A 27,637-nucleotide genomic window follows, 5' to 3' on the forward strand; every position below is an offset into this window, starting at 1 on the left:
TAGGGAGGGCAGTGGGAGGTGAAGGTGATCATACAACAGCTTTCACATTCTGGCTACTGCCAGAATTTTGAAATATTTAGGGTGGCATAAAAGTGGTGGCTGCTCTACGAGCCCAGACTTACCCTTCCCACTCTCAGATCTAATCAGCCTACAGGTCAAAAGAAGACAGGATTTATTCTGTTTATTATTTCCTGAAGTAAATTTTGCAGTTCCACTCATGCTAGCAGAGTTGCATGGATTTGAAAAAGCTGCAAATCCACACCTCTGTCACCTCCATGTCTTCCTCCCTGCAAACATTATTTTCTTTTTCCTTGCCTTTTACTTGCATGGGCCTGGCTGTCATCATCTTTGCTCAGCTGGTTACACCCCTGATGTCAGCAAAGTCACTATGTGAGAGAAGTGATAGGACACTTGCCTATAGGAGCAGGGCTGGTGTTTGACTTGTGACTTTTTAAAAATTGACAGTTTTGTGAAGGTCTGAGCAGGGTGTTAAAGAGGGAACGAGGGAGAGAAGACTCGTATGTGCCTCAGCCTGGCCATCAATAACAAGGGTTGCTGTGCAGGCTGCCCTCATTCAGGAGCTTGGCTTACAAGACCCGAGCTGTTAGGACTCCATCTCCCACATGCTCTCTGGGGCCATGAAGGGCCAAAGGTCTCCTTGGTAGACAAGCCAGAAGCAACCATGCAAAAGTGGAGGAACGGGGAGCAGGTGGATGTGTTGAGTAGGAAAATACATTTCCATGGCACCAAGATGGGGCTTGTTGGTGTGCTCACTGAATTACAAAAGCTATTTGAACCCCATACTTCTCCCACCACCCTGGTTAAAACTTGGCAGACTTTAAGAGACTGAGTTGTGCAAGGAAGCCCTCTTCTCTCTCTTTGGAAAGTCACCAGGTTGGTCCCTGGGTTGTTAGTTTTCCTACTTCATGGTCCTTTAGACTTTATTACTGCTAATAGTCAGGCGACCCCTCTCTCCTCAGTCATCAGAGATGCCCAGGGACCTGTATCTCTTGTTGAGATGATGTTTTCTTGGCTGTGCAGTGGCTGGAGAGCGATCTGCTGGTGAGAGCCCAGGAGAGGGAGGAGACTTGGTGCTTGGTTTCCTCCACGCTTGGCTGCATGCCCCTTGTAGATGTGGCTGTGAAGGCTGACACACTACAACTACTACGTCTGTCCCCCAAGCTGGACCAGCTTGAGGCTGCTATGATCTGGAAGCCACAGAGACCTTGTTCAAACAGGGTCAATCTGGAGCGAGGTGTCCCTGAAAGGATGTTAATGTCAAACCAGAGCTGGCTTCTTCCTGACAAACTTGCAGAAGAGCTCAGCATCCATCTGGACCTGTCCCTGTAGGCAGGTCTCTGACCTCCTCTAGGCTTCAGTCCCTCATCCAGAAGAGCGGGATAATAATCCTCCTCCAGTCCTGTCTTCTCAGATAGCAAATACACAGCTGGGTCAAATTTGGCGGTGCAAACAGCAATCCTGCTTCATGCCTCTACTATTAGCCTTCTGCACTGCTCTGGCTTCCAGCGAGTTTTTGTGCTGCACCGTGGGGCACGTGTGTGTGTGATGGAGAGTGAAAGGGTGCTGATTTGTTATTCTGCTATGTGATTTCTGCTCTTTCTACCAGCATCTTTTCTTTCAGGAGGGCTGCCTTTGTGCTGGCTTTAAGTCGAGAGCTCAGAGGCGAGAAAGCGAGGATTAGCAATTAAATACGCTCTGATGATGGCATGGTTGTGAAGGAGGGAGGAGGAAGGAATACTCCATAGTAATGTACTTTGTTTTCTTTTCTCTTTGCTTGTAGGACAAAATCTGCCAGGGAATTGGTGTTTTGAAGACTCTTACGGCTTTTAATCCTCATTCCCTTGGGAATACAAACCTTTCTAATCATGTCACCGGCCATGTGGAAATGGACTTGCCTGGTTTCTCACCTCCTGCTCTCCACCACAGTGTCGCCTCTTGGTAGGCAGCAACCGCTCCATACAAAGAGGCCCTTCATCACTTTTACTGGCGACCAAGCAGAAGGAAACTTCAACCACTTGGTGGTTGATGAAAGAACTGGGCACATTTACTTGGGAGCCGTCAACAGGATCTACAAACTCTCCAGCGACCTGAAGGTCCTGGTGACCCACCAGACTGGTCCTGATGAAGACAATCCCAAGTGCTACCCTCCCAGGATAGTCCAAACCTGCAACGAACCCTTGACACCCACTAACAACATAAATAAAATGCTCCTCATAGACTACAAGGAGAATCGGTTGATAGCCTGTGGGAGTCTTTACCAGGGCATCTGCAAGCTTTTGAGGCTGGATGACCTCTTCAAGCTGGGAGAGCCCTTCCACAAGAAGGAGCATTATCTCTCCGGGGTGAATGAGAGTGGCTCTGTTTTTGGAGTCATTGTTTCTTACAGCAACATGGATGACAAATTGTTCATCGCCACTGCTGTGGATGGCAAACCTGAGTATTTCCCCACTATTTCCAGCAGGAAGCTCACCAAGAACTCCGAGGCAGATGGGATGTTTGCGTACGTGTTTCATGATGAGTTTGTGGCCTCTATGATCAAGATCCCCTCAGATACCTTCACCATCATCCCTGACTTTGATATCTACTACATCTATGGCTTCAGCAGTGGTAACTTTGTCTATTTTCTGACTTTACAACCGGAGATGATCTCACCACCTGGCTCCACCACGAAGGAGCAGGTTTATACCTCCAAGCTGGTCCGGCTTTGTAAGGAGGACACAGCCTTTAACTCCTATGTTGAGGTGCCCATTGGCTGTGAGAAGAATGGGGTGGAGTACCGGTTGCTCCAGGCAGCCTACTTGTCTAAGGCTGGAGCCATCTTAGCAAAGTCTTTGGGTGTTGGCCCTGAGGATGATATCCTCTTCACAGTCTTCTCCAAGGGGCAGAAAAGGAAGATGAAGTCCTTGGATGAGTCCGCTCTTTGCATCTTTGTCCTGAAGGACATCAATGATCGCATCAAGGACAGGCTGCAGTCCTGCTACAGGGGAGAGGGGACGTTAGATCTGGCCTGGCTCAAAGTCAAGGACATTCCCTGTAGCAGTGCGGTAAGTGAATTCCCTGAACACCCAACCTTAAACCTCCTCGTGTGCTCACAGATCTTAGAGCATGGCTCAAGGGTTAGAGTACAGTCCAAGGAACTGAGACTGCCTCATCCCAGTCCTGGCTTTGTCTCCAGCTCACACCACCTAATTTAACCAGTTCATGCCTCAGTTTGCTCATGGAAATGCTGAGGAGGGCATCACTTTCTGACTTTCCCAGGCATGCTATGTCTGCTGATGAACTGAGTCAAGGGGCCTTGAAATCTTTAGGAGGAATTTGTGTGTTGCAGTTGCTTCACTGTGCAATTCATTAGGGGTGAAACCACATTTCCTTTTACCATCGTAGCTCAAACCTAAATCAAACCAGGACCTAGATAATGTCAATAGCTTGTGCTGGTTTCTGTGTCTGATGGTTTAATTTTATTTCCCTGGGCTGGAGTTGGAGGGGGATTTGTTCAGGAAGCTTTGTGAAGCCAGGGCTTCATTTCTTCTAGGGCTGCGATGCACTGCTCGTTAACCATCAAAGCCCTTCATCTTCCAGTTTCCGGCCAGCTCTGCACTGAAAAATTAAGGCCTGGCTGCAGATGAAGGATTAAATGCCACGAGATTTAAGGGCAGCACTGGGGAAGAGGCCGGTCTACCTGACCTACAAATGGTCTTAAGAAATTGTCTTAGTTTGTTCTGTCGGTTCACTGGAGTGTCATTGCCGAAATCCGCGTCAGCCCCGCCAGCGTACGGCTCGCTTTGATACCATGAGCAGAAAGCAACATTACAGCCGGCGCTGCAGCCAGCCTGCTGTAATAGCCGCTTCTCCGGGCTTTGATTTCCTCCCTTAATTAGCTCTTTCAAGTGAGAAGCAAGTTCAAGTCTGAGCAAAGGGAATACGGAGAAACACCAAGAGCACTTTCCTGCCCCATAATCTCCAGGCAGTCAAAGCTCGGGATATGGGATCTCTCCGGCTTTCCTTTGTACTCGAGCCTCCGTTGCTGGGGGATCCTGGCTGGTTTCCCTTTGCCAGGCAAGGAGGACCAAGAAGAACGCAGACAAGAATTTCCTTGCAGGGTGACTGATCCTGCCTTACTCTGCCCTAATTCCTCTTTACGCCACTGACCTTAGCATCCTTGTTTGACCTTGCACTTCTCTCACATTCCCACACCCGACATGTGGAGGGGCGAGCCCTTCCTTTTGGTCGGGATCCTCTCTGCCTAGACCTGCAGAGCTCCCTAGGGAGTGTTGCACAGGGAGAAAGGCTGTGCCCAAAGCTGGCTTTGATTTTTTGTTTAGCCTCAAGGCCTCTGCACATTCAAAGAGCTGTCTTTAGATTTAAGCTGGGAGCTTCCCACTGGAGTTTCTTTCCTGGGCTGTTAAGCCTCTCCATGCATTTGCAAATCTGCTCTGCTTGTGCTCCATCCTAACGTCTGCAATACTGTACCTCTCATTATCAGGAAGTTTGAAACCTCTCTGTCACCTAGTTTCTGTGGCTTTAGACAGGACAAAATAGGCCAAGAGCTTTCTTATGTTCCTTGAGGTGAGTCCCAGACCAAGAAAACTGATGTATCAGACTGAATTTGGAGCGACAGGACTGCAGAGTTTGGGGAGAGGATGGGGAGCCAGAGACCAAGTGACACAGTGGTAAAAACTGTTAGAGCAGATTAATGATTGCATTTCTTCACTGTGAATCAGAGATGCTAACTCTTTACAGCTGAAGAAAGATCCTTGAAGAAAAACCAGGAGTCTGAAAAGTGTAACTAAGTAGGCTGTCCTTTCCTTAAATGAGTCTACTTGGAGCTGTTGGCAAGCCCTGTCTGAGATCAGCTGTGCTGCCCGAGGGAAGAAGTATTAATGACTTGGCCGCTATAAGGATTGCAGAATCCAGCCGCTAAGCTTGGAAAATATTTGATGGCTGGTGAAGTATTTTGGAGCCTGGATATGTCTGCGAGAGCCTCGTCTCTTTTGCTGGTGTCCTGCTTGCCAGGCATCCAGCAGCACTGCTGCTCTGCCTCTTAGCTCATGTATCTGAAACAGCTCTAAAACCAATTCCAAAGCCATCAGTGAGACTTCTCCTGGTATTTTTTTTTTTTTTTTGGGAATGTCATATATTTCTCTTCTGGTGCAAGTAGAGGCTTAACCCGCCTGCGATCCAGGCTGGACCTGAACTTCATCTCTGCTGCCCTGCCTTCAGCAGTGGAAATCCTGTGTGTGAACGGATAAAGCAGATGTGCCCAGCACTGAGCAGATGGGTAGAGATGAGCTGTGGAAAATCCTCATTGAGCATTGCGGAGAAACTCTCTCAGAAGATGTATTCCAGCTCTTTTTTTTGTGGTATTAACTGTAGAACCATGGATTATGGAACTGGCCTCACCGTACTGTCCTCATATCTTGGTGTGTGGTCAGGTCTGGCTTTTGGTAACAAATATATTTCTAGTAGGGCAATAACTGACTCAAAGAGGATCCATGTGTTAGGATGCTTCTGCTTCTGCCTTGGTGTAATGCTTGCTCAAGGCCACTTCAGGGCAAGAGAAGGATTTTGGAGACCATTCCCAGCCCAGGTCTCCTAACCTGCAATGTACACACAGAAAGAATTCCAGGGATGGGGGGAGCAGTGCACTTGGCTCATGTAACACACTGCAGAGGCTGCTCTGGTCAGGTGGTTTTGTTGGTGTAGTTTGAGCTGGGAAAGCTGAGGTGGGATAGGACTTGGCGGCAAGCTGGGCTGGACATACTATGTCTCATGGTCAACATGAGGTGGGAGGCGTTGGATCTCCAGATGTGCTGCAGGGTTGGCTTGCCCTGGTCTGGTTTGAAACCCCAATGTGAAGGTACAGGATAGATATCAGGTTACCCAGAGAGGTGGTGGAAGCCCCATCCCTGGAGACATTCAAGGTCAGGCTTGATGGGGCTCTGAGCAACCTGATCAGGTTAAAGATGTCCCTGCTCACTGCAGGGGGGTTGGACTGGATGACCTTTAAAGGTCCCTTCCAGCCACACACATTCTGTGATTCTATGGGGACACAACTGGGTAATGAGCCTGTGCCTCTTCTGTGCCAACCGCATGAACGCTGCAGATGTTAGCAGTGTGATAGAAGAAGTTCCAGGATGGGAAATACAAAAGTCCAGATATAATGGAGGATCGTCAATATTCATTCGTTCCCTGTCCCTGTGTTCTAGCTGTCCCTGTTCATCTTCAGCATAAATCAGGAAAAAACCGATGGATTTTTATGCCTAGGCAGTTGATTTGCAAATCGCTCATGTTCAGTCAGGTGATGAACAGTTCCAGGTGATATCTCTCTGGTTTTCTTCTCTGCAAGTACAGGATAATAGCTTATATTTAAACAGTACGCTTGACCCTGAATGCTTAGAAATTCATATAATCAGAGAAAAATGAGGCTAGGAAAAAAAAAAGAATCTTATGAGGTCATCTGATTTGCCCTTCTGCCTTACTTATAACATTTCTGACAGATGTTTGTCTCACCTGTTCTTAACCTCCAGCTATGGAGATTCCTCTCTCTCCCTTCATGATCTGTCTTTGCTGCTAGGAAGCTTTCCCTCACGACTAATCTAAATCTCTCTTCCTGACACTGAAGCCATTCCTACTTATATAGCCACAGAGAGGTCCTTCATCCCCTTTGGCTTTCTAGCAAGAGCATTGTGTGTCACCAAAATGTGGCCATTTCTGTGGTGCAGTGTGGTCTATCAATGTATGGAGCAGCGGGAGTGAGGCTCTGTGGACATGCAAATGGTCTGTTCTGGAGGGGAAAAATAGACTTTTTAAAATAGAAAACAATCTTCACGTTAGATAAAGAGGGCCGCTTCATGAACTTTGTAATTATCTGTTGATGCAGCTGGGAAATGCTGGATTTCTTAAAATTAAAAATAGGTGGTTTGTGAGAAGAATCATAGAATCATAGAACAGCCTAGGCTGGAAGGGACCTTAGAGATCATCTGATCCAACCTCCTGCCATGGGCAGGGACACCCTTAACCAGCCCAAGTTGCTCAAGGCCTCATCCAACCTGGCCTTGAACACCTCAAGGGAGGGGACATCCACAACTTCTCTGGACAATTAATTCCAGGCTTGTCACCCTCACACTGAATATTTTTTTCCTAAGATCCAATCTAAATCTATTCTCCTTTAACCTAAATCCATTTCCCCTCGTCCTATCAGTGGACACTCTTGTAGAAAGAATGGAGATGTAAACAGGTACTTTCAGTACAGGACTCGATCATCAGGGGATTTGTTGGTTTTTATTGCTATGGAATAGGATTAACAATAGGTGCATTTTGAAGCCCAGTGGCAATTGCACTACTGGGATGCTCAGCAGTGGAGACAGCCTTGCCCTCTACCTCAGGGAGCAAGCAGAACAGCTGTGTGGGACATAACAAACATGGATGAGGAAGAGGAGGGTATTGGAGACTGACCCCAAAGCCAGAGTGCAAGGACGTGTTGGGGCAAGGCGAGAGGAACAGGGATCTTTGCTGGAGCTTTGACTTGCAGCAAAGTCCCAAACATCGTGTGGTGTTGGCGTGCACCTTAGGATATGGTAGCAACCCAGGGCTGCTCTCCTGGAAGATCCTGGTGTTCTTGTCAGCCTGATCTGCCTCACAGCATCACCTGCCACTCTGCAGCCTAACGCACTCCGGTCCCTGAAATGAAAAGGTGTCACCTCCATCACTGTAGCTTTTACCGGATACACAGAGCAAGTATCTGTCCAAGATAATCAAAGTGTCTGTCCCCAACTATCGCCCGGCTTCTGCCTTTTGTCGGTATTTTCTTTTCCTTTTGGCAGGAAATGGAGTTTGACTGTTTAAATTACTGTATTCAGTCTCTTCCTGTTTTTCATGGCAGCGCTGTCACTTGGGGGAGAAAAGAAATGTTTCTGAAGCTGACCAGTCAACAAAAGGCCTTGTGTAAAGAGCTGGGCAATATTTTTCCAGCACTTTGCTGAGAGGGAGGGCAAGGTGGACGTTTGGGACCCGAGCTGTTGTCTGATGAGTGACTTGGCTATAAAAGCTTTCTGATGCTTCAAGGCAAACCTAAGTCAGTAACTCCCCCAAACATCTTTGTAGATGCCGGTGCATAGATTCCTGAGAGTTCTGTCTCCTCCATACATCTGTTCTTAAAGTGGACTTTGCTCTCCCACTCCCTTCTGCTTTGTCTCCCTCCCCACTGCCCATCCTAGATGCTTGATGCCCACCAAGCAGGCACTGCTGTACTCAGGGGCCTTAGCTGAATGCAGGAGGAGGCTGTGGAGGGCATTTTGCTGATTAGTCCTTCCATGGATGGCTTGTCTTGGATGCCAGTTGAGTGCACGGGTGTTTTGCTTTGGCAGCATGAGCACCTCACTCCAGGATGAAGGCTGCTTGGTCCTTGGGGCTGGTCCATGGGCTCTCTTCTGCTCCATGTCACCAAGCTAGGAAGGGACATTTCTGTCTCAGGTTGTCGAAGGGCTTTGTGTATAGTGTGGGACAGTCAATTTGATTGTAGAGGGCATATTATTCTCGTTATGATGTTCTTCTCTAGCACAGGGGACAGAAAAGCATTTAGAAAGAACGATATGGGTTGGAGGTGCTGGAAAGATGAGACATTTCAAGGGGAAAAAAAAAAAATTATACAAACAAAAAAAAGGTTATTGCCACCTCTGTCTGTCATTCCCCCCATTGTTTTCCCTTAAAATGGAAAGGCTGGCGTGAAAGGGATTATTGACTATTTTTCTTAGCCCTTGGGAAGAGGAATGTGTGGAAGGAGGTCCATGCACACACAGCCCCTGCCCGTTTCTCCTGGCTGAGTTGGTGGCTACGTGAGCCTGACACTTTCCTAGAGGAATGACCTAGTCACAGGGATGAGGTACTGGTTTCATTAGAAGTTGTAGTGTCACTGCTTGCCAGTCGGGCTATCCTAAGTAAATCTCCATGGAGGTCAATGACACTCGTGCTCACACAGTAGGTCTTTTTGTTCATCTCTACTGGATAGACCAGGCACAGGAATTTTGTGCTCATTTTGTTCATTCCAAATTATGCAGGCTCGTGTTTCTGATCCAAAGGGCTCATGGTCAGTTGAGGTCAGTTCTTGGTCAACTTTTAACAGTGCTTTCTTCTTTTTCTTCTGAAGATGCAAATAAGAGCAGGAATCAAAAAAAAAAAAAAAAGAAAAAGACACAGTGCAGCCTGTGCGAAGGCAGTAGCCTCAGAAATACAGTAATGCCTCTCTGGGAATGCTCACTGGGGACTTGAAGACGGAGCAAACAGGCTCATTGCTGCCAGATCTGTATTTGTATAATTGGTCACATCAGTTTGTGTTGGATGGGAGCGTGTGTGCATGTGTGCGGAACGTGTTGTTGGAGGGACTTGCTGAGCCCAGCAACTTTGATAAGAGGCCACAGGCGTTCTCCTGCTGACGCTGGGAGCTGGAAGGGACGGCGAGTTTCACTGAGGACACAATATGGACAAAGGGTAGGGCGCTGGCTTAGGGTTTCTGCAGCTGAGCCCTGTGGTTTTCAAATCTCCCCCGTGTGCCATCCCACTCTTCATTTCTCCACCTCCAGCAGGATTCTTGACCATCCTCTCCCCTGCAAAGCTGGCTGTGCTCCGGGAGAAAGACACTTCATCAGAGAGAAATATCATGATACCTTGCTCTATGAGGCAGCTTGAGCAGAAATGGAGCAGGGAGCTCTCTCCAGCGATGTGGCTGGTATTTCTCATCATTATTGTCAGTAGTGGAAATGACCAGAGATGTCTGGGGCTGTGCTCCTCAGGCTAATGGAGAGCAGCTGAGTTCAAATCTCCAAAGCAAGGTCCTGGCCCCTCTGCAACTAGAAACAGTAAAGTCTCCCCACCTTTTCCTCTGTGAGGTGACCAGCAGTCTCATTAACTAATTAACACTAGCTCATTGATTAGTGTGCCTGCTGTTCATACTAAGGACATGGCGGTTGGGGTCTAATAGAGATGTAGGAATGAGACCCTCCCCGCTTTTCTATCAGTGAAAGTGCCTATGGCTGAGCAGGACTGGGTGAGCACTGCAGGACTTCTCCAGGGTCTGTATGAGCTATTCGTTTGGCTGGATACAGGTTCTGGTAATATCCCAGTCCTCTGGACACCCACAAAAGGCCATGGCTTATTCATGTGGGCATGCAGATGCTAACTTGGCAAGACCTCATTTGCAGGATCTTCTCAGGCACCACTTTTTCCTCAGTGGTGATCCTTCCTCCCATGTGCCACCTCTCTGCTTTCAGGCAGCAGGGATATGTTCACTTCCCTGCCTCGGGAAAGTGCTCTGCAGTCCTGGAAGGATCAAAAAAGTGGCTTTGGGGGCCCTGGAGGAGAGAAAACAAAAAACTCTTCAGGACCTACATCAACTGAACATGCACTTAAGGGCTTTAAATCAGGGCCTAATTACATGGAGAAAATTATTGCATTTGAAATATTAAGTATTAAACTCCTGTCCTTGAAAGGATACTCCCAGATCAATGCACATGCAGAAATAATACTGGCGATAATTAATTACCTTCTTATCACACCCCCACCCTGCAACCTCTCCTTTCCAAATCCTCTTTGTTTGTCCTGGGCCGGGGGGAAGAAAAAAGTGCTCTTTGGAAACACGCTCCCTCTCAAAACTATTTATTTGCCTCCCAATAAAGCAAGAGGAAACCCTATGCCTTTAAGTGGCCGGGTGCCAAACCCCCTCACAGCGCTGTTCTCTCCCGGCTCCTCGTGTCTGGTTGACCCCGCTCACACAAAATGTTCATTGAGGACGGAGCAGGACCCAAGGCTGCTGAGTCGCTGTTGTGTCTGAGATATTTCAGGCGCAGCTCCCTTCTCCTCCCCATCGGTCCCGTCTCTGGACCACATTGGCTCTACTTGAGCAGCTCAGCATCTTTCAGCATCAGCCTCGGGTCCTGGTGGCCCCCCAGTAGCTGCTCCAACAGGTGAGCAAGGCGCCAGCTTCTCCATCACTGCTTGTGCCATTTCCCTGCACTCCGTGCCACGTGGACAATTGGATTTGTTTCTGGGAACTGCTCTTTGCTGCTTCCCCTGCCAGTGACCCAGGCTGTTTTCTTCTGTGGTTGGACCCTGCGGTCGCCTGTGGCTCAGCCTTGCATTTTTGGAGGGCTCCGTATGATCTCCTCGCATTCTCTTCCAGGCCAGGAGATCAGCTACTTTGCAAACTTGACCTTGTATTGCCTCGACAGGAGGTTGCCTTGTGGGCCAATGGGAATGCTTGTGCAACAGTTGATTGGGTTTTTTTTTTCTTTTTTTCTTTTTTTTTTTGAAAAGAAAGAAATCAGCAAGAAGAACCCAGCTGTCCTGGAAGAGCTAGAAGCAAAGCGACTCCAGCCTCCAGCTCCCTTCATGAGCTCAATGCTATTTAAAGCAGCTCCGGGCTGGGGGCAGCCAAGCGCGGGAGATTGCACAATAACCGTTCTGTTGAGGAGGGGGTCGAGGGTATGCTGAATTCAGCATTGCTTTCTGGGCTAAATCCTGCACAGACCCTTTTTTGCTTGCCTGAATCAAGTGTAGCTATCGGGGTGAAAACCAGGGCAAGGTCTGTCTTAGTGCTTGGAGAATCAGCGAAGACATTTAGCCTCTGGGAATGATCTGATGCTCAAGTCTATTTATTTTATATTCCAATACACGCATAACATAAGATTGCCCCCTCTCCGAAATAAGCATGTTTCTCTGTTCATCCAAATTGCATGGCTGTAGGTTGGACCTGATGATCTTAATGTCCTTTCCAACCTTGATGTTTCTATGATTCTATGAAACGTGGGTCCCCATTATACCAGGAAGGATGATGCAGATCTTGAAACTGTCCATCCTGAAGACTGGCTGATGTGAAGATGGAGAAGAGAAAGACTGTTGTACCTGCAGAGAGACGCTCAGATTTCAACTGACCATATGTCACGGATTAGGGCTGGGCCAGCCGCTAACGAGGACGGACGTGATAACCACTACACTATGGAAAGTAAAAATCACTAAACAGAACTGGGTTTTTAGCTAAACCGAGGACACCATATTTCTGCCTCAGTTGCTCACAACCTGGCACCTGCTTGACTGTGCTAATGTGAGATATGGTAATAAAGAGCTTTGTGACAAAACGTGGTGTTTACGGAGCCAGGGCAGACCTGGCTGGGTAGATATAAAATCGTATAATCATAGAATTGTTTATACTGGAAAAGATCTTTTAACATCATTTAGTCCAACTCTTAACCCAGCACTGCCAGGTCCACCAATAAACTATGTCCCTGAGCACCACATCTACACGGCTTTTAAATCCCTCTAGTGATGGTGACTCCAACTTTCAGGGAGTTGTAGAGAACAGTAAGTCTCTCCTCAGCCTCCTTTTCTCCAGACTAAACAACCTCAGTTCCCTCAGCTGCTCCTCACAAGACTTGTTCTCCAGACTCTTCCTTGGACCTGCTCCAGCACCTCAACATCCTCCTTGTCATGAGGGGCCCAAAACTGAACCCAGGATTAGAGATGTGGCCTCCCCAGTGCCCAGTCCAGGGGCACAATCCTTGCCCTGGTCCTGCTGGCCACACCAGGGCTGATCCAGGCCAAGATGCTGGTGGCCTTCTTGGCCACCTGGGCACCCTACTGGCTCAGCTTCAGCTGTACCCTTGAATACATGTCCAAGTTCAGGGTGGAGCTGAGGACCTGGATGTCCTGCACACATCTACCTCTGAACCGTCTTTCAGCTTTGAGAGAAAAGTCAGTAAGGGGATGAACGTGTCTTGCTGAAACGCAGACTTCTGTTTCACTATTCTCCTGTAGGATCCAACATCTTCTCTGTGCCACCGGCAACCACTTGCTTCTGTTTAGGAGCTGGTAAACATTGCAAGCCCAATATTTTCTGCTTCATAGCACAGATTTTAATAATATTTAAAATATTTGAAGAAGTACTTGAGACGCAGGACAGGTAAGACATGCAACTAAATGGTGGCACTGCAGAAAGACAGAGCCCTGCTTTGTCCGTGCAGTATTGGAGCTGACATAGCCAATAGAGCATGTGGGTGACATTAGATCCGTAGGAACAACATCATATTCTCCCTGTTTCAATGTCATTACGCCGTCGTTGTCAGCGTTCCAAAATATAATAGGATTTGTTCAGCTGATTTATCCTGTAAACAAGCAATATTAGCCGGGTGCGTGTTTTGACACACACAGAGTGGGAGAGGCCGAGCGAGGGAGTGTAGAGAAGGGAATAATAAAAATGTGCTCCTCCTAATGAGGGAATGACCCAGCACTTATCAATGGGTTGGGGCTACCCGTCGGCATCCTGCGCCAAGAAACCCCGGGCTGTGGTCGGAATAGTGTCCCTGCCTCAGAGGGCTGGCTGCAGCCCCGCTTTCCGATGCAGGAGTTGGAGCTTGACGGGTTGAGTGAATTTGTACTCTGCTGACACGAGTGCTCTGAGTTCCTCAAGTACCAAGATCTTCCCAGATAGAAGCAGCAAGTGGGAGATTTTTCTTTTCAGGGCTCGGGTGATTCAGTTCATCGTTTAAACTGATAACGCAGCTTTTTTAAATTCATTTTCTGGGAGGTGATAGGACAAGACGCAAGGGGGTTCTCCTGGATACAGATCATAGAATCATAGAATCATAAAATCATAAAGGTTGGAAAGGACCTTTAAGATCATCAAGTCCAACCTACAGCCCTACACCACCCTAACACCAAACCATCTCCTGAAGTGCCACATCCAGCTGTTTTTTTAAACACGTCCAGGGATGGTGACTCCACCACCTCCTTTGGCAACCCAATCTAGTGCTTCACCACCCTTTCAGTGAAGAAGTTTTTCCCAATATGCGCAGCCCTGGAGCTCCTTTTTTTAGTGAGCAAACAGGGGCCTCTCGTACCCAGCCGAGCTCTCCCAGTTTTCCCTGTGCTGAAAAGCAACAGCACATACATGTTGTTCATTACAACACTTAGCTTACCTTCGCAGGACCGCGGTGAGGCTTAATTAATGCTTTTAAGCAGCTCTGGGATCTCTGGGCAAAGGTGTCGTTTGCATGCAAAGCAGCCTTGTTGTTTAATTTATATTGTGCCATTGGTGCGCGTGGCACTTTGCAGCCCAAATGATAATTTTGCCAGTGTAACAAAATAATAATTATAGTAATTGTGATTCAGTGGAGAATCTCTGGTGATGCTGGTGTAGGGGAGGCAGCTGGACCCTATCCAGCAAGGTGCTTGTGTGTGTCACTGGAATAGGAATGAGGGGTGCCTGGCAGCTGCCAGAAATGCCCCAGAAATGCTGGTTTAACCATTCTGTTGCCAGCAAATACTGGGCCAGGCATATTGTCTGTGAAAGGGAGCACAAGTCAGCAAGAGAAGTCTTCTACACCCTTCAACATTGCAGTGATATTGTTGTGGGGACCTTAGAAGAGCCCTGCACCGTGGCTGCTGTGTCCATCTGGTGAAGATGGACACAAGAGTTTGTAACCTGGGGAAGAGAATGTCTCTGTTGGGTGTCTCTATTGAACGGACATGCACAAGAGAGACCATGCTAGGGCAAGGTTGCTCAGGATTATGGGGCACAGCTGACAGAAGGCTCCAGTCTCTTCTTACACCTCTTGCATCACTGCAGTTGATGCTTCCAAGAGTTTGTTAGGTGGACAGCCTTTGGTTGATCATGGAAATGTGTCATCCTTTAGGATAAAATGCGGCAGCTGATGAGTACTTCTCTCAAAAGGTGTCTTTCTGCTTACACAGAAAATGCTTTTCACCTAAGATTTTCTCTCTCTGGGGCTCTTAGTCCCCATTTCAGCTACAGCAGTACCAGGGAAAGTCAGTGCTTCTGTGTTTCAGGTGCATAACACAGCTTTGCTTCTGGAATATGTTCTTACAGAAGAGCTCTAGCAGCTTATTTGATCAATAGTTCACTTTTGAAAAATCCCTAAATGCTTATTTACCCAATAGACCATGGCAGTTTCAAAGGCAGAGTCTCCACACTCCCTAATCTCTTTTTTTTGGGGGTGTGAAAAATTTTAAGTGAATTTTTTTAAGCTCATGGAAAGCACTGAGCTGAGAGCCACAGAGATCATATTCCTTCAGTTTATCCTTCAGTGCCTCATCCATATGATCCTCCAACCTCCAAGCCAGCAAGGGGAAGTTTATGGAACTGCAGAACTCAGCTTTTTACAGTCACATTTGCTACTCTTCAGGTCCCATCCAACCTTCTTTATTGTAGGTATGGTTGCTACCTATCAGGGGATGAACCTCAGTGACCACACACCTCGGGGGTCTGATTTTCACCCCAGCTGCATGTCTTTGTGTGCTAGTGGTGAGATTTGGAATCGTAATGCCGGAATATTGGAATTTTTTTTTTTTGAGTGGATGGACTAGCAGAAGTAAGGAGGTGATTGTCCCTCTGTACTCAGCACTGGTGAGGCCGCACCTTGAGTATTGTGTTCAGTTTTCGGCACCTCAGTACAGGAGAGATCTCGAGGTGTTGGAGCCAGTGCAGAGGAGGGCAACAAAGCTGGTGAAGGGCCTGGAGAACAGACCTTATGAGGAGCAACTGAGGGAGCTGAGTCTGTTCAGTTTGATGAAGAGGAGGCTGAGGGGGGATCTTATCGTGCTCTACAATTATTTGAAAGGACGTTGTAGAGAGGTTGGTGCTGGTCTCTTCTCGCAGGTCATTAGGGACAGAACCAGGGGAATGGTTTCAAGTTGCAACAGGGCAGGTTTAGGCTGGACATTAGGAAGAAATTCTTCACGAAAAGAATGGTCAGACACTAGAACAGACTGCCTAGGGAGGGGCTTGAGTCGCCATCCTTGTACGCGTTCAAGTGTCGCTTAGATGTGGTCTTGGGTGATATGGTTTAGGGGTGAACTTGTAGTGTAGGGTCAATGGTTGGACTCGCTGATCCCAAGGGTCTTTTCCAACCTGAATTGTTCTATGATTCTACGATTCTGTGATACACAAAAGCAAGATGTGGCTGACACAGCGATGATGTTTGGGATGTGGGATATGAAGACCTCCATAAAAGGGAGTGTTTTCACTATCTCAGCCTGATTCTCTGCCTTGCTGCTGGGGGTACTGTCCCTTCTCCCTGCCTGTATCAACTCTTGGGGTCTAATCAAGGCTCTTGAGGTATCACTTAAGTATCCAGACACAGAGAGTGTAAATATCCCACTCAAAAAAATATTGCCAGTCTGTTCTGCACCTTACCTTGTTTATCTTGACATAGCATGACTGTTTCTCCTGGCAGACGCTTGGAGGTGAAGTTGACATAGGAGCTGAGGGATATGGTGAAGCTGATATCAGTACACCATCTGCCAGTGACATAGCTTCATTAACCTGTGGTGTTTCAGGCTGGATCTTTAATTGCATCTTCACTTGTAATGGTAGGAGTGTCTTCTACGCAAATGCCCAAGAAGCAAGTATGTTGTTTTACTGAGGATGGGATTGCACACTTGTTATCTATAATATGCCTCTCTGTACAGTCAGCCTTGGACTTTCCTTCATGGGGGCATGAACAATTTTTCTCTGATAGCCCAGTGCGGCTTCCAGAGCAGAAATGCTGCTGCTGACCACTCCCATGCCAGTAGTAAAGCAACTTGCCTAGCAGAAGAGAAAACAAGTTTGAGAACGAGCCACCGGCTCAAAACCACTTGCAGCAGCTGCTCGCCAGCTCTGTGGCTGTGACACAGGGTCAGCAGACCCTGAAAGCTCTGATCTTCATCTCCAGGGTCTGCAGCAGGATATAGAAAAGCAAATTTGCTGCTAGTATTGCCTAAGTTTTGTAATATTTGGGTCCAGAAAGTTTTTAGAGGTTCACTAACCACTGTATGTCATACACAGTATGTCTTCTGGCACACTAATCATTCAGGAAGTCTGGACTTGAAGGATGCTAAATTTGCTGCAACAATTGCTTCTTACTAATCATCACCCAGCTATGCTGAGCAAACGGCCTGAAGACTAAAGAAACCTGTTGGTCTCTGTAAGAAAGGCTGCCTCCTCTTCAGGAAATTGCAAATTTTACGATGTGGAGGTACATGGTATGAACTGTTGGGAAGTCTTACGGCCACATTATAGCAGGAACATAAACGCAGGCATAAAAAATCCGTACTACATTAAGATTCTGCAGCACTCTGGAAACTTGACATCAGTTCTTGAACTGATGCTTAAACTACAGACCTAAACCCCAAATGTCTGTACCAGTTCTAGTCAATTTGAGTAACTTTTCCCCCTCTTCTTGCGTTCCTGAATTATGTTTGAATGAAAACCTCTTAGCATAGTGGGTGCAATTTCACTGTAATTGGTAAAGTTACTGTAACTGCACTGTCATTTGTATATGGTGACATGTAATTGCATGGTAACCATTGCTGTGGTTGCAAAAGTGAAAAGCAGCGTGCAATTATAATGTATTTCCAAATGCTGGCTCTTTATCCAGCTTCCATTATATCATGGAGCACCCTGGGGAAACAGTACTGGATATTTTTGTATGTCAATAGACCGCAGGATAACCACTGAAAAGCAGGTTGGTTGTTGATCTATGCTATCTTTGGTTGGTGGCCCAGAGTTCTCATCTCCTTGTCAACAAAATTTCTCAGTGGCTTTGAATTGCAGATGACAAAGGTCTACACCTCTTGATGCTTGTCGGTCAAATCCCCAGCCGTTTCCTGACCCACTGTCAGGAATGCATGTGGTGGGCAAGGCAGTAACAGTAATTCACATTATGTGAACCTTAGAATCATATATTTGTTTACATTGGAAAAGACCTTTAAGATCATCGAGTCCAGCCGTTAACCTAACACTATGAAGTCCACCACTAAACCATGTCTCTAAGCGCCACATCTACACAGCTTTTAAATACCTCCAGGGATGGTGACTCCACCACTTCCCTGAGCAGCCCGTTCCAATGTTTGACAACCCTTTTTGGTGAAGAAATTTTTGCTAATGTCCAATTGAAACCTCCCCCAGTGCAACTTCGAGCTGTTTCCTCTTGTCCTATGGCTTATTACGTGGGAGAAGAGAGCAGCCCCCACCTCGTTACAACCTCTTTTCAGGTAGTTATAAAGAGCAATAAGGTCTCCCCTGAGCTTCCTTTTCTCCAGGCTAAACAAGCCCAGTTCCCTCAGTCACTTCTCATAAGAGTTGCTCTCTAGACACAGCCAAGAGGTTCTGCTGAAGTTCACAGCTCAGATCATGAGGAGAAGGTCAGATGGTCCAAAAATCCATTGGTCTCAGGGGAGTCAGAAGAGCAACTCAGAAGCAGCATGGCCAGAAGCATAGGGACTGTGGGAGGTCAGAGGCAGAGCCAATCCATCTTAAGGAAGGCGAGCTACTAATTACAGAGTTAGGGCAAAGCAGTAACCAGCCAGAAGTTCTCCAAGCACTGAAGCCAATGCTGATACCATCAAGAGGACATGCACAGCAAACAGGAGAAGCACAAGGTTTGGGCACCCTGCTGCTAGAGTTTAAAGACCTGTGGTTTGCATGGAGATGGTGATCCATCATTTGCAGCTCTGCTAGGTGGGGATTTATGGTTCACCCCTCCACCAGCTGATCTGGACTCTAAATTTCCTAGTTTGTATCTCTTTAGATACCATGAAGTTCCTGGTGACAGATTTTCCTAGGGCTTCTGTCTCTCTTGAGTTTAAAATATCCTCTTGAGTAGGATACCTGTCCATTTGGTCCTTGCAGTCAAAAAGGAGAGAAGATCTTGTGGTCAGGTGATGGAAAAGACCTTGGATATCTCCTTGAAGTCAGGTGATGGAAAAGACCTTGGATATCTCCTTGCAAAGACTCACATGTATATTACTTATTGCTGTTGTCTCCCTGGCCCTGCTGGCAGCCCAGACAGCCATAATATATGCATTCCCTCCATCGTGTGGCGTAGCCAAGCCTGAGATAACAAGCGTGAGAAGCCAAGTACCTGCCACCGTATGACGGCAGGACTATTAGGTATTAGCTGTAAATCAAAGGCGAGACTTGGCCATTGGGACAGCATTTATCCCCAGCAAGTCTGTGGAATTGCTTTAGAGCCCGCTGAGATATCTGGAAAAAGGCTCCTGTGCTTTGATTGAGGAGGAAGATTTCACCAGAGCGAAGGCAAGGAGGAACAAGGGATGGTTAATCTCTTGTCGAAGCTTTTCCCAAAATATGGATTAGGCTGTGTTTGATCATCAGGGGCTGTTTCAGAGGCAAAGAGCCAAAGCAGATGTTTAAGGGACATTTGCAGTTTACTCTGAGCTCTATTTGCACTGGTCCCTTAATATCTGGTGCTTCAGCCATTCGTGCAAAGCCAAAGCGCTCGCTCCTGCTGGGAATCAGATGAGGACAGGGAAGGAGGTGGTGTAATCGGAGCTCTAACCCTTCTGCTGACTTTGGAGGTTTTCGGGGCTCAGCGAGTCCCTAAGGGACTGAGCCAGCACCAGCCTTGTAAAACCAACCTCTCCAGGAGGGCTTGGATGTGTTAATTATTTATTTGATAGGCTTAATCCTGGAGAAGGCAAATGCCTGCCAGACTCCTCCTGTAAATCAGGCTCATTCTTTCACACATCCTTCTTATTTCACTGGTGAATGTGACACCTGGGCACGGTGTCACGGCTGCAGATGAACCCTCCGGTTGCCGACGCAGGGAGCAGCCGGAGCAGACCTCAGCCTCTCACCAGCTGGCTTCCCCCTCCACATCAGCTCAAGGTGGAGAGGCAGCTGGTGGGACTCGGGAGGCCATTTATGCCCTGGGAGCTGCCAATCATTCTTACATGAAGATATTTCGGATATGTAGAGCACCTCATAAACCTGCGTTTAGCAGCTTTCCCAGGGCGGAGGGGTGATGAGTGATATTCCTTCTTTTACGGGTGGGAACCTGATGTGGCATGGTGACCTCACTGACTCCAGCATTTCAACCTCAAGGTCCCCCTTCCCTTCTGAGTTACCTACAGAATGTGCCGTGAATTTCGGGGTTAGATGTTAACTGCTCAGGATTTGAGAAATGCTGATCCTATTCCTGCCTCTTTAGATCTTCCCTTTGCCCCTCGCTGGTATCCCAGCTGGCACGGCAGCGGTGTTGCAAGCAGAGTGAATTCATGTCCTCACCTCTGCTTTCATTCTGCAAAGTCGTTAACGTGAAATTGCCAAGCAGAGAAGCTCCAGAGAGTTTAACGTGGCTACTTTATATTGCTGCTAAGAGTGTCTGGAAATGAAAATAAACCTGTGCTTGCAACTCCTGACCCTTTCATCATAAATCCAAACTTCCTTATGTGTTTCTCTCTGCTGAAGATGATGACTGTATCCCTGCCTTTACAAAGGCACGTGTGTGGCTGAGAGCCACAGCTGCACAGAAGCCGGGTGATGTTTATTTGTAGGGTTTTGCTTGCTGGCAATTTTTTCCCTAAAGGAAATAATCCAAATATGCTAAATGAAAAGAGTTTTCATGCGGTGTGTGGCTTGCTGGCCTTGCTGTGCTTCTTGAGGACAGTTCTCCACATTGCAAACCACAACTTGCTGATTGCTTCTCCGGCACCCAGGCAACAGCGTATGAGTGAAACTTGTGGCTTTATCTGCTGTCACACACCACTTTGCGTGTCTTAGAGGTGAAAGTGTGCTGTGATATGGTACTAGATCTCGTCTGAGCTGTGTCATTTAAGAGAAAGTGCTGATCTCACTCTTCAGCCTTGCCCTGTTTCTTGCATCATAGAATGGTTTGGGTTGGAAGGGACCTTTAAAGGTCATCTGGTCCAACCCTCCTGCAATGATCAGGGACATCTTCAACTAGACCATGTCGCTTGGAGGTCCGACCAACTTGACCTTAAACGTTTCCAAGGACGAGGCATTTACCACCTCTCTGGGCGACTTCTTCCAGTATTTCACCACCCTCGCTGTAAAAAATTTCTTCCTTATATCTAGTCTGAGTCTACTCTCTTTTAGTTTAAAACCCCTTGTCCTATCACAACAGGCCCCACTAACGAATCTGTCTCAATCTTTCTTAGCAACCTTTCTTATAAGGATGCTTCCTTCTGTAAATAATCTCAAGGAGATAAAATGAAATTAATGGTCATAAATTCAGTTTTATGTCTGTATAGGGGAAACCTGTGATAGCAGCCCAAATAAGGGTAGCTCTGAGTTCAGCTGGAGCCGGGCTAGGTCTGATGGAGGAGTAACTAACCTGTGGCCAATTGGATTAATTAAGTCTCAACAAGTTGGAGATGTGCTGTAAATCAGCCAGGGGTTATTGTGCTTGAAGCTGGGATTGCCGGGTTTATGTCCTCTTAGGATTTTGGAGGAGGATGAGAGCTTACTCTGGCTCTGTGAGTTCTGATACACATCTACAGGAATCATATACTCCAGCTAACACATCCTGCTCTTTGAGAAGGAGCTTCTGCACCCTGGGTGAGATGTCTGCTGGCACTACTGAGCTTTTCATCCCCTTGGTGGTGAAGAAAGCTGTTTCCCATTTCTAGTTTTCCGTTTCCCTTCAGAACCATGATGAAATGGGACTTTCTTCCGTTGCCTCTCTTTCTGTCATTTGTAGAAGGTTTGGACATTTCTTGCTTTCAGTCTGAAATGTTTCTTCTCTCACCCTGTCAGGCCATTACTCTGAGTGAGACACACACACAGTTTTATTATTACCTTGAAACACAAATCATATTAGTTTGAAAGCCTGAAATTTTCTGGTCTGACTTCAAGACTTGGATTTTTCCTCAGAGTCTACATCAATAGGATGATTCAGGTTGAAAGGGACCTCAAAAGGTCATATAGTCCATCCTCCCATTCAAAGTGTGATACATCTTAATCACAGAATTATAGAACTGTCAGGGTTGGAAGGGACCTTAAAGTCAACTAGTTCCAACCCCCCTGCCATGGGCAGGGACATCCTCCACTAGACCAGGTTTCCCAGAGCCCCATCCAGCCTGGCCTTAAAAACTTCCAGGGATGGGGCTTCCACCCCCTCTCTGGACAAAGTTAGATGCTTAGGCTGGGTGAGTTATCTCAAGTCCTTTTGCAATCAGCTGCCTCTGTCAGAAGGTGATCCAGTGCATTGCAAATTCGGCTGGATGGCTCGTTCTTTGAAATACCTCCTTTCCTCTGTTTATGGAGATAGTTTTATGTGACCCCTGTAGGCTACTTACTAAGCTTTCAGGTGGCTAAAGCTGAGATGGATCTCACACCAGATGATGTGTTGAAGGAACAGAAGGCTTGTCACGCCACATCAGACCAACACACTGCTCGTCTCTGACAACCAGCATCTCATGTCTCGCAGAAAGATCTGGGCAGCATTGCTGCTTCAAACACATTTGTGCTTCCTCACTAATCAAGCTTCGTGTTTTTTTTTTCCTCATCCTGACCTAAGTAATGAAGCTGTGCATGCTCTCATTACCCACCGAAACACTCAATATATGCAAGTGGTGTTGTCAGCAGGGGTGTCCTGCATCTCTGATGTGTGGTCACTAACTTGCTGGTACTAGACCTCAGAGGAATTTGGCCTTTGTACCTGGGATGCAGATTTATCTTAGACTTTATGCTGGTGTTGTAGACCAGCAGCATCCTGTTTCACGCTTATGAAGGCTGTTGATCTGATCTGTAATTGCTCTCTGGGATGGTGTTTTAACTCCAAAAGGGCATTCTATGAACATTAATGACTCTTGCAGGCCAGAGCTCAGGCTAGCTGATCCTTACTAATGGCTGTTTGAATTCCTCATAGGTTTTATGTGTTTACAGATACATTTAGGACACATTATTCTTCCATTCAGTAAAACCATCTGTAATTATTCCCTGTAATTGCTGTGTGAGGATAAAATGAATCAACTATCAGGCTTTTACTGCTTGTGAACTCAAGTAAGGAGCAGCTCGTATTCTAGCCCTGCTTCCAGGAGGATGTGAGCTCAGAAAAAGAAAATTGTCATGGCCCTTTATTCCTGATATAGGGAAATTAGGCAACCTTCCTTTACAACTAATTCTTGCCTTTCTAGGCCTTAGTCCAGCAAAACATTTTAAGTGGATGCTTAACTTCAAATCTCAGAGTGGTCCCAGTGAAGCTAATAAAGTCCAACTGCTTTGGCAGTTGTGTAATGTGATATTTGGAGCTTCATCTTTATTTGACTTATTCTGTGGAGACCCTCATATTGGCGACCTGTATTAGCCTCACCTACGATGCAGATGGTGTCTTAAGGTAGAAGAATTGTCTGTACTGTTCCACTGCTGCACTTCCCAAACTCCCTGAAGCCCAAAGAAACACCCTCGGAGATGAGATGTTACAAGCACTCATATACAAGAATCCCAGTGGAGCATCTGTCTGACGTTCAAATGCAACAGATTTTAGAGCTTAGGAAGCAGCATTAATGACCAGGGTTGTTAGGAGGTCATGAGTATCTCCATCAAACACTGGAAAACTCTCATAATAGCTGAGAAAACTTCCCTCCTCTCTGAAGAACTTCAGCAAATTGCAATACCTCAGTAAAATGGATAAATGTGGATAATCTGTATTTGATGGAGATGAAACGGAGACCCAGGAGGAGGATGCGCCTGGGCCAGGGTGAGAGAAGGACCTAGGACTATGTGATTAAACTAAGCCCAGGAATGGAAAGTGTGTGCAGTCACCATCTCCAGTGTTTAATCCTTACTGCACATTTGGCCTGGGCTGCCCATCTCTCTCCTAAGCAATGCTTGGACCTGCTTTGGGGAACTATAATTTCAAGACATAACATGGGTCATGCTACAGGGTTTGAAGGCTGGAGGGGAGAGGTTGTTTAGGCTTCATAGATGTGAGCCTGACTATTGAGTCTCAGGGCCAGAGGGCAGGCCAGAGTCTGTTTTATTTTCCAGTGCAGATTTAGCTCAGTGGTTCTTATTCCAGATCCCATGGGAATGATGTACATATTTTTTTTTAACAGAGCTAGATATGCTTAAGACATTTTCAGCAGACTTTATATTTGATTGCTGGGTCTTGACTGGTAAAAGTGACTGGTTAAAGCAGTAGGAAAAAAGTTTAACATAATATATCCTGCTGGGCCACTATTCAAGAGAAGCAAATTTCCAGTTGTCCTTCTGTCTGTAACTCATCATGCAACTTTGGACAAGTTTTTTTCCATCTCTGCATTTCTCTAGTCCTGTCTTTGTCATTGATTTGTCAGCCTCCATAAATTATAGGTGGGTTATGCAACAGTGCCCCTGCTTGGATGGATACTTCCCAAATGGCTAGAGAATTGATGGCTTCATTTTTATTTTTTTTTAACACAGTCTTTCTTTCTTTTTTTTTTTTTTGTTATAGCTGTTAACAATTGATGACAATTTCTGTGGCCTGGATATGAATGCCCCCTTGGGAGTATCATCCATGGTGCGAGGGCTCCCCATTTTCACTGAGGATGGAGACAGAATGACATCTGTGATTGCCTATGTCTACAAGAACCACTCCCTGGCTTTTGTGGGCACCAAGAGTGGGAAGCTCAAGAAGGTAAGACCCAACATGGTCCTTTAAATCAATTTTCATGCTCTTGTGGAGTTTTGCTGTGTTGTGTTGAGTGTGAGCTTGTCCTTATCCTAAGGTTCCTCCCGCATTTTGAGGATAAAAAAATGTTTCATCTGGCAAAAAAAAAAGTGTTTCCCCCTTGAGGGCTAGAGCTGATGTGAGAAAGGATAAAATGCTTCTTTCAAATTGTTGTTGATCAGCAAATGAATGTTCCTGAAGTCAAACCACAGACCCTAACACAGATGGATTTGACGCAGTTTACCTCCAAGAGGGTTTTTTGTATGTGTGTGTGTGTTCACACCATGTCTAATTAAGCAGTTGATCACAGGGTATCTGTGCATGCTGGAGGAGAACTGACTGCGGCTGAAGTTTGTGGAGAAACAGCATTGATGCTCTGGAGATCTTTCTTCAGAGCAATGTGACTGGCCTGTGGTTTCACCATGAGCCCAGCATGGGATTCGCGGTTGCTCTGTTTAGGTCAGGCTGGGTGCTTGTACTGAAGGAAGAGCCTTTGCGTCAAAAGAAAGCTGTGTCTTGAATGATAATGAGCATTATGTTTATGGTTGACGCCACATAAACCCAAATGCAATAAAGAGTGTATTTATGTTCCTCACTGTGCATTCTCACTAAAAATACGCCCGTTGCACGGCTGCAGCTCTGCAGTTTGCCATGTAAGGCAATAGCAGAGAGGCTTGAGGGGTGGAAGCTGAGAATCATCTACCTGTGGTTTTCTCAAAGCAAGAAGAGGTATTAGAAGTGACCTTGTGCTAATGATGGGCACCACTTCCAATTCAACCCTCGCGTGGCCTTCTGACAATGTTTGTCTGAATTATCAGCCCAGGAGTATTGCAAAAAAATCATATGTTCAATGAGGTTGTGGCTTTGCCATAAGAGACATGGTCGAGAAGGTGGGAAGGGAGGTTGGGCAGAGGATTGGGTTGAGTGTTGATTCCTCTTTGAATTCCTTTTGCAAATAAACATTTCCAAGATGGGGAGAGGAAGGTGCTACGAAAAGGTGACCCACAATCGCTTGTATATAGGAGGGACAGAGGAGATGGGGGGAGTTACTTGCTCACGGATGCTTAAGGTTGGAATTGTTGGTTTTGTTCCTCTCGCTGTTTCTTCACTTGAAAAGAAAATCAGAGTTGTAAATGCAGATGGCATTGCCCCTGTGCTCAGGGAGGTTTTCCTACCCACTGACAAATGTCTCTGGCTGTTTCAACAGAAGAAAGGCTGCTGATGCTTTTGAAAAGAGAGTGTGTTTGCTTTTTATTTTTTTAATTTTTATTTTTTTCAGACTATTCAAGCTTGTGGAAAAGGAGCCAAATTGTTTTTTAAACAGACATAATAAAAGTAATCTCCTCCCCTGACTAATTAAGTTTCACTTCACTGTCATCTGTGATATAATAATAGACTGTTTAGTTGCCCGGTCAGTCTGCTGAGGAGGGGGGAATGGGGTAGCTGAGATCTGAATGGTAAATATCAAAAAGACCTAAACACTTAATGATTGCTGCTTCCCTGCACTCGCAAGCTTTTCGTTTTTTCTTTTGGCTTCAGAAGAAGAAAATTCAGGCACGGCTCTGTCGTAGTCTTTGCAGGTCACATTGCAGAATCCAGGCTCTGATTCCTCTTAATAGGGGAAAATAGGAGAGAAAGCTTTTAGTGCTTTACTGAGTGTGGTCGAGAGTGGGGACAGCCTTATAGGGTAAAGAATGAGAAGAAGGGAGCTGAACTGGCTGATGTAATTTGAGAAAGCTTCATTTTATTCTCTTTTTCCTAATGTGCTGAATACTCTGCCTGAGGTAGTGTCTGCTTTGGGTCTGTGTGTCAGAGCAGAGCTGGACACTTGGGCTGAGATCTTCCTCAGCTGAATAGATCTCCACCAGAGAGGCAGAATGCAAAGAAAAAGGGGGCTTCCCACAACACATGCAGTTGTTTCAGACCAGTTTATCCAGGAAATCTTCAGTTTCCTCCTGGAAACCTTCAGTTTCTGCAGGATCAACCCCATCCTTGCTATGACTTCTGCAGTCACCGACTCTTTTCCCACACACAATCTTCCTCCAGAGCTCCTGAGGGTATCTGAGCTCAGGACACCAGCCCATGTTCCCACCTGGGAGCCACAAAAGGTCAGTTGGGCACTCAGGATTTTCACTTGACACTCCTTGGCCAAGAGTTCGTGGGCCTTTTTGAAGTTTTCTTTTCCATCTTGGCTCATCAATCAGGTGCTTTTGAATTGGAAACAAGGAAGGAACTGTGTTTCCATTGCAACTCCAGCATAATCCATTATGGTAGCATGAAGTCTGATTTATGTTAAAAAAAAAGAGAGATGCCTGTGGGTAAATTGGAATAAGCTTTGTAGGATTAGGTGAAATTCCATGTTCCACTGGACAAAGCCCAGGAGCTGTCTATTTTTATTTTTTTTCCTGGTTGCTGGGTCCTACCATGCGTGGTGGGTGTTGCTGTTACTCCTGATGCAGTGCAGCTACTTGGTTAAGCTACAGTGAATTATTTTGGGTAGTGTGAAGAGGGGAGTTACGAGATTATCTTCAAGATAGCAGGATCTACTCCGTTGTTGGAAGACTCACTGCAAGCAATTACAAGATGTTTTGGGAGAAACTTTCCTTATTTCTCCTGCAGTTTCAGTCACAGCGTGTGTATTTTTATACATAAGTGGCAGACTGTATATCAGATTTTGATGTATGCAATCCGTGAATACTCTGGAAAGTACCCACAGTCATAAAGCAATATCTGTAAGTTGATATACAAATGTCACATATGTCAGAGGAATTTATCCAGTGGCACACACAACTGAAGTAAAATATTGTGCTTTACAGGAACATATCATTAAAATGAAAACTAGCAGCATATCAGGAATCTGCCCATGTAACCAAGACAACAAAGAGAGAAAGAAAAGGGAAAAAAAAAAAGAGATAGAGATAGAGTAGGAATAAAGTGAGCGAAACAGAATGACAAGGTTGGCCCCAGCTATTTTGCTGCCCCAGGCAAAATACATTTTGCAACCCTCGCTCATTCACGTGGCTTCATGTGCACACCAAGGGGAAGGCACTGAATAATGTGCTCTAGAAATTTGCCCTCCAATGCTGCTGCCTCGGCTGCAGCACAGCCTGGCCCTGCAGAATGGAGATAAAAATAGGAGAAAAATGCAGAGC

General features: G+C 46.4%; 1 protein-coding gene across 1 annotated transcript; it reads left to right on the forward strand.

Moving 5' to 3' along the window:
- Positions 1-1,898: 1,898 nt before the first annotated feature.
- On the forward strand, positions 1,899-24,452 carry LOC104275608 (plexin-A4-like; the record flags this gene model as incomplete). Its single annotated transcript, XM_009871607.1, has 2 exons — positions 1,899-3,065; positions 24,270-24,452. Coding segments are annotated over exons 1-2 (1,350 nt in total), but the record flags the coding sequence as incomplete, so codon positions are not given.
- Between the last annotated feature and the right edge of the window lie 3,185 nt (positions 24,453-27,637).

The sequence above is a fragment of the Apaloderma vittatum genome, unplaced genomic scaffold (genome assembly GCF_000703405.1).
Source record: "Apaloderma vittatum isolate BGI_N311 unplaced genomic scaffold, ASM70340v1 scaffold1006, whole genome shotgun sequence".
NCBI classification, from domain to species: domain Eukaryota; kingdom Metazoa; phylum Chordata; class Aves; order Trogoniformes; family Trogonidae; genus Apaloderma; species Apaloderma vittatum.